At 36.8% G+C, this 12,670-nt stretch overlaps 1 protein-coding gene across 1 annotated transcript; it reads left to right on the plus strand.

Moving 5' to 3' along the window:
- The first annotated feature begins 9,113 nt into the window (after positions 1–9,113).
- On the plus strand, positions 9,114–9,911 carry LOC148550811 (uncharacterized). The gene has a single exon (XM_088494628.1). The coding sequence runs from the start codon at positions 9,114–9,116 to the stop codon at positions 9,909–9,911; it is 798 nt and encodes a 265-aa protein (XP_088350754.1).
- The last annotated feature ends 2,759 nt before the right edge of the window (positions 9,912–12,670 follow it).

Here is a 12,670-nt window from a genome sequence, read left to right on the forward strand (position 1 = left end):
CACCTTATCTTCTATTTTTCAACTTGTATAAAATAATATCTCCATCTTTGTCTTAGCCATCCATCCCATATATTACTTCATATCTTTGCAATTGTGGCTAAAGTATTGTCTTTATAATGGGTGGTACGGCATTAGCATTTCCTATATACATATATAATAATATTTCTTAGCTAGTGGGTGTCACATACAGTTTTGGCTTCAATAACCAACACCAATTGTGTGTATATGTGGATATAAGGATCTTATCATTCCTTGCCTTCTTTTCTTACTATATACCACGTATACAAATCTCATATACTACCCTTTCAACTGTTGTTAATTAATTCTACGTGGTAACTATTTTTTTAACCATATCTTTTAGATTGACAGATCAATAATTAATCTGTCACGATTTAAATTTTAATCTATTGCTAGTTAATAAATTATTATATACATAAAATAAAATTTAAATTTCTCAATATTTATTTAAACAATCAAATGATAAATTAATAATTTGACCCATCCAAATTACTAAATTAGTGATAGTTTGACTATATGCGTGCTTTCTCTATATACAGACACATAAACTTACACCATGCTGGCATGGTGCTATTAAAAGGCAACATGCATTAACACTGGCTATTTAATAGTAAAACCATGTTGTTTTCTCAGTTTATTAATCATGTTGGACGAAGCACTTATGATGAGCCAACGTTTATATATATATATTGACGATAACTACTAGTGTCTCTAGACCCTAGGGTTGGATATAAAAAGGAAAATTTTTTTATTGAAAATAAAAATAAAAAAATATAAGATACTAATATATTATCTCTAACTTTTTGTAAATAATAATTAATTATTATATTTTAATAATAGTTAACATTAAAATGTATAAAGAGACACATTCATAAAGACACTTTTATTAAATACCGTCAAAAAAAAGATATTTTTATTAGATATATTTACAAAAATACTTTTATTAAATACAGCAGCTATAAATAAGAGTTGAGAGAAGTATTGATTACGTAGTGAGATTAAATAAAAATACAAGAGTTCGTCAAAGCATTTAATATCATGGAAAATTTGAAACTTTTACTTTTTATTTTTTAATAAAAACTTATCTTTCTATATCCTTCATTCAAAAGTATCGTTAGAATATTCATTAGCGAAATTCTATAATTGAAGAAAACCTTTGATCTCTCGACTCTTTTGTCAATTTTGCTTTTGATTTTCGTAAAAAAATTTATTTAGAATCATAGTTAATGACATTTCATTCCTTCGAGAAACATTTTATCAAAAATTAAAATCTTTTGAAGTACCAAAATTTTAATTTACTCTTTGTTGTTCCGCTTGTTTCCTCGGTATGTAGGTCCATATATATGGAAATTAAAAGGATAATGTTCGTTTATTTTTTTTGTGTGTGAGAGAGGGGGTATATCTCAGAATGATGTGAGAAGAGATGAGTTTTTCGCTGTTGTGGTTTTCATTTTTTAAACCAACAATTACAAATCGAACCGTTTGATTTATGTTTTTGAAAATAAAAAAAATTTTAATGTTAAAATCAAACCGTCCGATTTTTATTTTTAAAAATAAAAAAATAAAAAATGCAAATTGAACCCTTCGATTTTTAGTTTATTTTTTTCTTTAAATAAATCGAACCGTCCGATTTGAATAATGTTAATAAAAAAATACCATATAAAAAAAAATACCTCATCTTCCAATAACAATGTATTACACATATATTTAATCAATATAAAAAAAATTAACCGCTAATGTTCACTGGAAATTTTTTTTAAGTCAATTAAAATAATTCTTTATTTTCCAAAACATATAAAAACATCTTTAATTATTTTTTAGCCGGAAAGCAAATTGCCACATGCTTAGGAGATCAGAGGATGAAACACGCAGATCAGCAAGGGCCCACCCAATCTGAGCGTGGTCTGCCTTTATCAAAGGCAATCTTTTATTCCTCTCTTATACCATATTTATTTTTAGGTGAGTTCTATGGTGCCTTTGTTATGGTGCCTAAATTGCCTAACTTTTTTTTTAAAGTAAAAAATAAAATATTTAAAATAAAAAGTAAATCATATAAAATTTATTAAATATTATTCATTTACTCTTTTTAGTAACTTAGGTACAAAGTGATAGGCACCATAGCATTCACCTTATTTTTATTCTTTTATTTTATATCATATTTAAATAGTTTAATTTATTATAATTTGATTTTATATTTATAATAATATCATCTAAATTAAAATTATATTAACTAAAGTAAAATTTAAAATACTCTAAATACAAAATTAAATTATAATAACTTAAAATATTTAAATTATATTATACTTTACTAAATTACAACAATCCACTTATGTACTAATGTATATATAAAATAAAATAACATAATGCTAAATGAATAAGGGAAGAAAAAATAACAAAACGATGAAGAAAAACTTACCTAGGGTAGCCGCTGCTGGAAGAGAAAAGAAGAGTGCTGGTAATGGTGACAAGAGTAGAAAAGAAGGGTAAATATGGCGTAAAGGTAAATATGATAGAAAATGAAAGAGTTAAAAATAAATGAAAAATAATTATTTATACTCATAAATTTTATGAAATACTGGCAAAAATATCAATCAAAGAAAAAAATTAATATTGTATCCATTAAAGATAGATTTTATACAATAAAAATATTTAAATTTTTATTTTTATTAATTTTTTAATAAAATTTTTAAATTGCTCTCGCCTTCTATTTTCAACCTCACCTCTATTCTTTCTCTTCTTTCCTAAATCCAATGTTTTCTAGCACCTCCATCATCGCTTTCATCAAATTTTGCAGTCCAAACACCCCGCTTTCATTATATTATTCACCATTACAAGATTTTCCATTCCTCTTTCCTTTTCCCTAACTCTCCTTTGTTCAAATTTCTTTTCTTTCTCATTCTCACACCTGCCACCGACCCTCTCAAACCTGCAACAAGCCAACAACTCATCATTTATTTTTTGAATCGTTCAGTTAAATATTCTTTTTAGTTATAGATTTGGAATTTTAAGATTTTTTTACCTTTTTAAAACCATCTCAACCTATGAAGCACGGACACTTCGTTGAGTTGTCGTATTCGCGTGTCGGACCCATTTTGGATACGACACTCATCGACACTTGTCCGACACACGTGTCTGTTGTGTCCAACTGTATCTTAATAAAAAGTAAAAAATTCTTCTCTAGACACGTTTGGACACAACTAAATACCATCACGTGTCAGCGTGTCCAGTCTTATTTTTAACATATATTGTTAAAATAAATTTAGATATAGTATTTATTAAACTAAAAAATATTTTAAATACTTGATATAATTAAATAAGACATTAAAAATAATTTATATTTTAATATCAATAAAATATCAAAATATAATTATGATTTATTTAAAAAATACTTTATATTTTATATGTATGCGTGTTCCGTGTCTTATAAGATTTAAAAATTCGCCAGTCGATGTGTCTTGTGTCGTGTTGTGTCCCGTGTCAGTGTCAGTGTCCATGCATTATAGATCTCAACCTATGCAAAGACTAAAAGCACGTATACTTTACCAAGCATACCAAAAAACTTGGTTTGAGAGTAGGCCGGAGGACAATCTTCTACCTTGAAAATGTTAAAAGTGTGGATTCTACATCCTCAAATAGATGAAGCTTCAAATAAGCTTCTGCTTTACAAGCAACAAGCTAAGTAGTAATCTAACAAGTTCGAAAGTATGAGCGGCACTGGTGAGGCAAGGCCTTTGACGACGGCATTCGATTTAACAATGATGTCATTTTCGGGAGAGTTGTGGAATAGTGGAGAGCCATTTCGAAGGACAATAGCAGAAGATTGTAAGCAAAAGAGACAGATAAAAGAGTATTGGGAGTGTCAGATGTAGAAGAGGGTAGAATTCCAGAGGTGGTAGGAATATTTGGGTGGTAATTGTTGTGAAAGTTTGGAATTTAAAAAAGAATAAGTGATGGTAAAGTTGAGGTTGAAGATAAAGAGTAAAAGTAATTTGAGAATTTTATTAAAAAGTTAACAAAAAATTAGAATTTAAGTACTTTTGTCGTACGGAACTTATCTTTAATAGTACAACGTTAGTTTCTTTTTTTAATGGGTATTTTTATCAATGTTTGTAATATTCATGAATACAAATAGTTGTTTTTTCAAAAAAAAAATTATAGGCTAAAATTACGTCTAAATCGAATAGATTCTTAAACATGTACATGTTTCACCCTTTGATCGCTCAGGTCTACAGCGGTTTGCGTTACAGCTAAAAAAAATTATGTAATTAAAAGTGTTTTTATTTATTTTAAAAAATAAAATAATTATTTTAATTGATTTCATAGAATTTTCCATCGTTTCTCTAACATTCCTAATCTTCACTCTATGAGAATGAAAGTTCACATTTTAAACATGTTTATGGTTAAAAGCATTAGCCATTAGCTAAAGACTTATATTCAAACACTTTTAGTTAGCGTTTGTTTTGAGATATTGGGATAGAGACTGGGAGACTGAGATTCAGTATCATGTTTGTTGGTTCAGAGACTGGTATTAAAATTTTTGTCTTTATCTCCAAAATTTTATTACCTCCAAAAAGTAGTGACACATGGGACTGAAATTTTTAGAGACAGAGACTTAAATTTTAATAACATTTTATACCTAAAATATCCTCATTTCAATTAATTAATTTTAATTTATTTCTTTGTACAAATTAAATTAGAATTTTATTCTTATTTTAATTTCTGTCTCTCACTTTGCACCAAATAAAATATTGAGATTTATTTCAATTTTCGTCTTTTAGTCTATGTCTCTTAGTATCTGTCTTTCCGTCTCTATCTCACTACCAAACACTACTTTATAGATGATTTCATAAATGTTTCACACCAAAGTATTTAGTTGTACAAGTCATAAAATTTTACGGCGAATCGATGGGGTTTCATGAAAATAAAATAAATTTTTTATTAAATATTCTAAAAATTTTTTTAAGAATATTATAAGTAAAAGAATTTAATGATAAATATATAAATTTTTATATATTTAATTTTTTTCCTTTTTAACCAATACCATTAGTCATTCTTTAGCGAAACTCAAACAAAATTTATCCAAGTATCAAGTTATCTGAATATTATAATTATAGTTTGGATTTAATTTCCACTTACTTGAATTAGTGTAAAGAGGCATGGCCATTAATTTTTGAAAAAGAAATTTGAGTAAACTATCATTTTTATCTATAAAAGTTGAAAATACTAATATATTTATTTATAAAAGATAAAAATTATCATTTGTACCCATAAAAAATGACTTTTACAAGTAAAATTATCCAATCCCTAAAATATTAAATAAAATTCTTAAATTACCCTTCTCTCTACCACTACTACTATAGTCTCTCCCTCCCCCCTTTCTCTCTCTTAATATTCTCCGTTACTCCAATTCCAAATTCTACCACAACTTTTTTTCCTAACTACCACCATCATTGCTGTCATTACCATCACCACCACCGCCATCACCACCCTTCATCCTCCTTCCACTTCTTCGACTTCGATCTCAATCGCAGGCTCCGCTTCCCCTTCACCTTCCACCTCTTCCAAAACTCCAATCCTGTCGCCTCCTCCCCTACTACCTTTGAAAAGAGCTGGAAGAGCTTGAAGGAAACCATTAACCAGCAAAGACCAAGTCACTACAAACTTCAAGCAATTAGTGTAAGAAGAAGACCCATCACCTTTCTTATCCACCTCATCACCATTCACATTCACATTTCCATTGCCACTCACTGAGTTATGTGAGAAAAAATCCAAGAAAGCCTTCAAGAGAACGTTCATTGACAACCTTCTCTTCTTCTTTACATCACAGATATGAAATTCACCACCTTGCTTCACCTGGGCCTTCAAACAAACACCTTTCGTATCCGTATTCTTGTGCCTTGACAGAAAGCAGTGCTCAACATCCTTTGCAGCTTTTTGAATACCCACTTCCAAAGGGGACAGCGATTCCTTCACAACCTGAACGGAATTGAAGAAGGACTCAATTGAGTCGTTTCTAGACACCATTTTTCGATCAACCATTGAAAAAGTCGCAGCCTTTGAGTGTGTGTGCAGATTCGAATCCGGTTCTCTGGAACCCGATCCGAGTCATGGAATGGTGGAAGCAAAGATGCGTAATGCAAAAGCCTCTTCACATGCTCTATGGATTCTGTTAAGGTATTGAATTCCGAGGCCAGACAGTTAAGCTTGATGGTGATGGAAGATGGCGACTATTGGCGAGGATAATGAAGTTAACTATAGTGATGGTTTACCTATCCCAACAGATCGCTCACACTGTTCGCAGCATCCTTAGATCTAGAGGCTGAGCTTGTGTTAGATGATTATGTTGGTGATAGTGGTGCTGAGTCGCGACCGACACCGATGGAGGAGTATGTGGAGAAGGGGTTAGGGTGACGATTGAGGAGGAGAGCGAGGCGGTGGTATTGAGCGGCAATGTGGTCGATGTTGGGATTGGGTCGCTGAGAACATTGAGAGAGAGGGAGGGGGGAGACGATGGTAGTAGTGGTGGAGAAAAGAGTAATTTAGGAATTTTATTTAATAGTTTAGAGTTTGGATAATTTTGCTTACAAAAGCCATTTTTATGGATACAAATGATAATTTTCGTTTTTTATGGATAAATATGTTAGCATTTTCAACTTTCATGGATAGAAATGATAGTTTTTTGTTTTAAAATTTAAAACAAAGATTAGATCTTATTGATAAATATAAACGACATAATTTTATTGATATATTTTATTTTTAAAATTAATCTACGACATAACCATCAATATACAAAGATCAAATCATATTGATATATTTTATTTTTAAATTAATCTAATTTTATTTATATAATTTAAAATTTAAATAAATATAATTTAAATTAACGATTTAATTTAATTTGATAAAAATAAGGGCAATGTACTTATATAAAATAAAAGAGAGAAAGCTTTACCTGAATGCAACATTTGCAAAGTTCTTACGTTGATGTCCTTTTTTATTATTATGTAAACCATGGGAGCTAACCACGGTTTCAAATTTGCATGTAAACCGTTGCAACCTGGCACGATTTATGAGTGAATCAGAATGAACATAAAACGTGGTAGGTAACCACGGTTTAGGAAGGAAGAAATATGACCATAAAACCTTCTAACCTGGCACGGTTTATGAAGGGTTTTTTAAATGCATAAACTTTTGTAGGCTGCCACAGTTTATGAGGAGAAGAATTCTATATATATATGAGTGAGGTTCAAGCTGCTGAAGAGATCATTATCACACAATGGCAAGTGAGGAAGAGCGTTTTCTTGTCTTAGTGAATTACTCTGGAAAAATTAAAAGAAGCAAAAAATATAGTGTGAAGTTCACTAACAGAGAACCATTGAATGTATTCATCAGTTCATCAAGCACTTTGTCAGATGTAAAGAACAACATCTTGCAGAAGCTTGGGGTACTTGGGAGCAAGTGGATGAAGAAGCTATTCTACAAAATTTTCATCGCAGTTGTCTCGACCGGTGTTAAGTATGATACATTTGTGCTAGCGGCTGATAAAGATATTAGGGTTCTGTTTCATTGTGTTAGGAGCTTTCCGGAGGTCAGAATACACGAGCTGTATGCGAAGTGGAGGTTGGTGTCGATAGTTCTGGGGCATTAGCTCCAGTTCATAGCTCGACTGCCGCAGGCAGTGCGTCTAGTTCAATGCCTGCGGCCAGACCATCTGTTCCGCAGGTCGCATCCCCTTCCTTCGCGGATGATTTAGATTGAACGGAGGTAGTTGATTCTGTACCATTGGAGAATCCTGGGGTCTGGCAGCAGGCATTTGAGGCGGATACCGGTGGTGGCATGATTCATGATGTTCAAGGCTTTGGGGAACCTGATCGAGTAGAGAATACAATGCGGGACGATGACTCTGACTAGGAGCCTGTAGATATCATTGGGGACAACGATGATGCCACAGGTGCCAATCCACATACACAGCACGGGCCTTCAAGTTCTGGCACACAACAGTATCCTCCACACTTCTCCACTCTAAACTTGGAGGCTTTGGGTCAATAGGCAGACGGAGGTGCTACAATTGGGAGTTCTTCTACAGAATTTCAGATTGGGCAATCATTTTAGAATAAAGATGAAGCTGTTCTGAGTGTGAAGGACTATAGCATCCGTCGAGGTGTTGAGTACAGAGTCTTGGAATCAGATCATCTGAAGTATCATGGAAAATGCAAGGAGTTCGGTAAGGGTTGCAGTTGGTTGATTCGCATATCGCTTCGTGCATGAAAGGGCACTTGGGAGGTTAGGAGGTACAACGGTCCGCACACTTGCTTGGCCACCTCTATTTCCAGTGATCACCATCAGCTTGATTATCACGTTATCTGTGCAAGGATTTTTTCGTTGGTTAGGGCGGATACTGCGGTTATGGTAAAGGTCTTGCAACAAGCAACGGAAGCTGATTACGGGTTCAGGCCTAGTTACAGGAAGGTTTTGATGGCAAAACAGAAGGAAGTAGCACAAATATATGGAGATTGGGAAGATTCGTATGCCGAGTTGCCACGTTGGATGCTAAGGGTACAGTCGACCATGGTTAGGACAGTCACTGTGTTGAAGACCTCTCCTGTTCGACTTGGGGATCAGGTCGATGAGTCAACAGTGTACTTTCATCGTCTTTTCTGGACATTTCCACCCTGCATCGAGGCCTTCCGGCATTGCAAGCCCTTCGTGAGTATTGACGGTACCCACTTGTATGGCAAGTATGGAGGCACGTTACTGTTGGCGATAACACAGGATGGGAACTCGAACATCCTCCCGATAGCCTTCGCCCTTGTGGAGGGAGAAAATGCGGAGTCATGGTCATTCTTCTTGTCCAACCTACGAGCGCATGTCACGCCACAGGAGGGTATCCTTGTTATCTCTGACAGGCATAATGGCATCAAGGCTGCACTTGAGGCCCCCGAGAATGGTTGCTGCCTCCACGTGCTTTTCGAGCGTATTGTATTCGTCATGTGGCAGCAAATTTTAGCCTTAATTTCAAAGGTAAAGATGCAAGGAGGATGGTGGTGAATGCTGCCTATGCAAAAACTGAGGCAGAGTTTTATTACTGGTTTGACATCATGCGGACTGAGAATCCGGCCATGTGTGACTGGGCCAACCGGATGGAGTATGACAAGTGGACCCAACACGAGGATAGCAGTAGACGGTTTGGGCACATGACAACCAACATTAGTGAATGTGTGAATTCTGTGTTAAAGGGAACTCGTAACCTCCCGGTCACTTCGTTAGTTAAGTCAACTTACGGGAGGCTTGCTGAGCTATTCGTGGTCTACGGACAGACGGCAGAGGCACAACTTGGATCTGGGCATGAATTTTGTCAGGCGTTGGTGAAGGCTATTGATCAGAACATAAGAGACTCCAGGTGCTTCACCGTCACGTTATACGACAGGCACCAATCGGAGTACACGGTGACTGAGATGACACCGACCAAAAATTTCTCGCTAGGTAGCTATCGAGTTTCCCTTAAGGATCACACATGCGATTGTGGCCACTTTCAGGCGCTCCATTATCCATGTTGTCACGCCATTGTATGTTGCGCCCACTCGCGTCTGAATTGGGCGTCATATGTTCACGAGGTGTATCGTATGACTGAGGTGTTCAACGTGTACAAGCATGGGCTTGTTCCGCCTATCCCAGAAGGCCTATGCCCCCCATATGCTGGACCAACAGTCATTCCTGATCCTAACATGAGTCGTGCAAGGGAAAGACGTCCGAAGGCAACCAGGATCCGCGGTAGCATAGATCAGTCTGTTGAGAACCACCCGAAGCACTGTGGTCTCTGCCGTCAACTTGGTTATACGCGGGGGAACTGTGACCAGCGAAGATATACTGCTGCCGGGGATGGTTATATGTTATGATGTTTATGATCTCGTTGCTGTTATCTAAGTTGTATTAGGAATTCTTAATTTGAGTAATGTTAGGTATTGAGTCATAAAACTAATCGAATAATAGTTCCCACCATATGTAAAAACAACACAAAACTAATAAGACACATACATGTCAAATAATATACAACAACAATCTGAAACATAAAACCCTAAAGATGATGCTAAGAAGATAATCATACATAGTTCCCACCATATGTAAAAATAACACAAAACTAATCAGAATCCTCGATGGTGTCACTGTCATCATCGTCGAAATGACCAAGCAGGTGACCTCCGGTGCCATACAAAGGAGGACGCCGCATCCTCCTCGGTCGCTGATCCGCCTCTGCTACGGATGTCTGTGGTGGAATGTTGCTGAATGCTAATGCTGGGGTCCCTCCTAACACGAACCATGGGTCAGATGGAGAAGCTGCAGGCTCATTGAGGTCAACCGGCAACTGAGGCTAAACATCGTGACTCGGTGGCTGGTACTCGGCAAACTGGGAATGAACCTCAGGCATCTATGGCCTATAATGGATCGCATCGTCATCCCTCAGCATGTCTGCTATATCCCTAAAGAACTCTGACTGACTAACAGGATCATCGATGTCCATGGCGACGGCCGCGGTAGTAAAGTTAGCGAATCCCTGTGGCCCAACACTCCCGAACAGCTGAGAGCTACCCCCTACATCGTAGGTGGGCTGATCCATCCATGTGTCCAAACCTCCAACATCAACGGTGGTACGTGTGCCTATACGTCGACGCCGATCCACTCGCCTGTTGTCCGGTTTGTCGGGAACCTGCACCCTGGGAGGTGCCTACGACGATCCTCTGCGAGCCTCCTTGGTCAAAACAATCGGTCTAGGATCATGAAATGCAACATCTGGGGATAGGAATCTGTGGGCCACACGGCACCACCAGTCCAAGTACTCAGCTGATGGACCGGGGTCAGCTACTCGATCGATCGGTATGACTGAATCAACCCGGTTCTCCCAATGCAAATGCCACTCCTGATAATATCTGGGGAACCATCGATCTCCACCACTTCCATCCTTCACATGGAGCCAATCTATGTTCAGAGCCAAATGAGGGAGATGCTGAATACCCGAACTACGGTACCACCCTATCCACCTGATGCCACTCAATTGCAGCAAAATATATCAGGCTAGTGACCACCGTCCATAGCCTACGGTGCTGGTCAACTAGTATCTCTGGATGAACAATAGTAGCAACCTCGGGAGAAGAATAAAGCTCCCATACAAACTGTATCGGAGAAGGTAATGTTAGGTAAGACCATAAGAGTAAACATGAACGACTACTTGTGAGAGCAATAACTAAACGACTCACATCACGGACACACAATCTATCCAAAGAAAGGCGTGCAGATACCACTCTTTGATCTCCTGCATCGTTTCTCGGTAGATATATAGCCCACCTACAAGTTTCATTGAAAGCATGTCATAACGAACAACAACACATGAAATTGAACAAGTTATGGACTGAAAATAATAAACCGTACCTGGATGCAAGCGGAAACCCGAACACATCAAAACCACTAGGTCTCAAACTGGAAAACCTCTAGAAAACCCAAGACTGTAGAAGCTGTAGTGACCCGGCCAAGTTAACAACGTTTCTGTTTGTCTCACGATAAAGACATCTATACAACCAGGCCAGTGCAGCCGAGCCCCAGCTATATCTACCCAAGTCGTCCATCGATGCCAAATAAGGCAACCAGCGAAGGTGAACCCGGTTTGCGTTCTTGTCCGCAAACAGTTGAGAGGACAACAACATCAGAATATAAGCACACGCGTATATACGCACGGTCTCTTCACTCACGTCTGCTGGGAGAACTCGAAACCTCTCATGGAACCATGTGTAGCATACCGTCATCTACTTGACTTTATTCTGTGGTGGTAACTCGCCAAATAACTCACGAAACCACACCCATGCTGGTCTTCTGTTCTCCATCAGATTCTCAAAGTCAGTTAGGCACCCACTAACGGCCTCCCCATCGATGGGCAAACCCAGCTGATATGCCACATCTTGCAAAGTGATGGTGCACTCCCCAAACGGCATGTGAAAGGTGTGGGTTTCAGGACGCCACCTCTCAACGAATGCGCTAAGTAGAGGCTCATCAACCCAGAACCACTGACGATTGAATTTTTGACGGTTTAGAATTTCACAAATGAAATCTCGTTGAAGTATAGTCTCTAAACCAACAATAATCCTTTCATGCAAAAATTTGTTTGTCACAAGTACAAACCCCTAAAATCTATAAACCGAAGTATTTAAACCTCGGGTCGTCTCTCAAAGGACTTGCAGGGTAGTGTTCTTGTTATTGGTTATGGACTTGTTTATTTTGGGGTTTTGGATGAGGAATGTGAATAGTAAATGGTAGGGAAACTTTATTCACAAAATGGTCTTGGCAAGGTTTGGTTGTCAAGGGTCTTCATCATTATCACTAGCCACAAGTATGGTAGTTGCAAGGATTAATCCCACTTAGTCATCCTTAAATCGATTAACAAAGGAAAGTCAAGTGAGTTAAATCAATCCTAGTCCATAAGTCCTAGCTTTCCACTAATTGGATTAATGAAGGCTAGAGTTAATGGCTATCAACTATCAATCAATTGGACACTAGTGACTCAAAAAATCCTAAGTTACCTTCTCAAGCCAAGAACATAAAATTCTAGTCTAACATTCTTCCAAGCATTTAATCAAACACTTGGAAGGCACAAAAGAAAAGTATAGTC

The sequence above is a fragment of the Arachis ipaensis genome, chromosome B7 (genome assembly GCF_059453495.1).
Source record: "Arachis ipaensis isolate K30076 ecotype BB chromosome B7, ASM5945349v1, whole genome shotgun sequence".
NCBI lineage: Eukaryota > Viridiplantae > Streptophyta > Magnoliopsida > Fabales > Fabaceae > Arachis > Arachis ipaensis.

Excerpts from the sequence above, each read along its gene's own strand:
- LOC148550811 (XM_088494628.1), top strand. The coding sequence starts at position 9,114 with ATGCGGACTGAGAATCCGGCCATGTGTGACTGGGCCAACCGGATGGAG.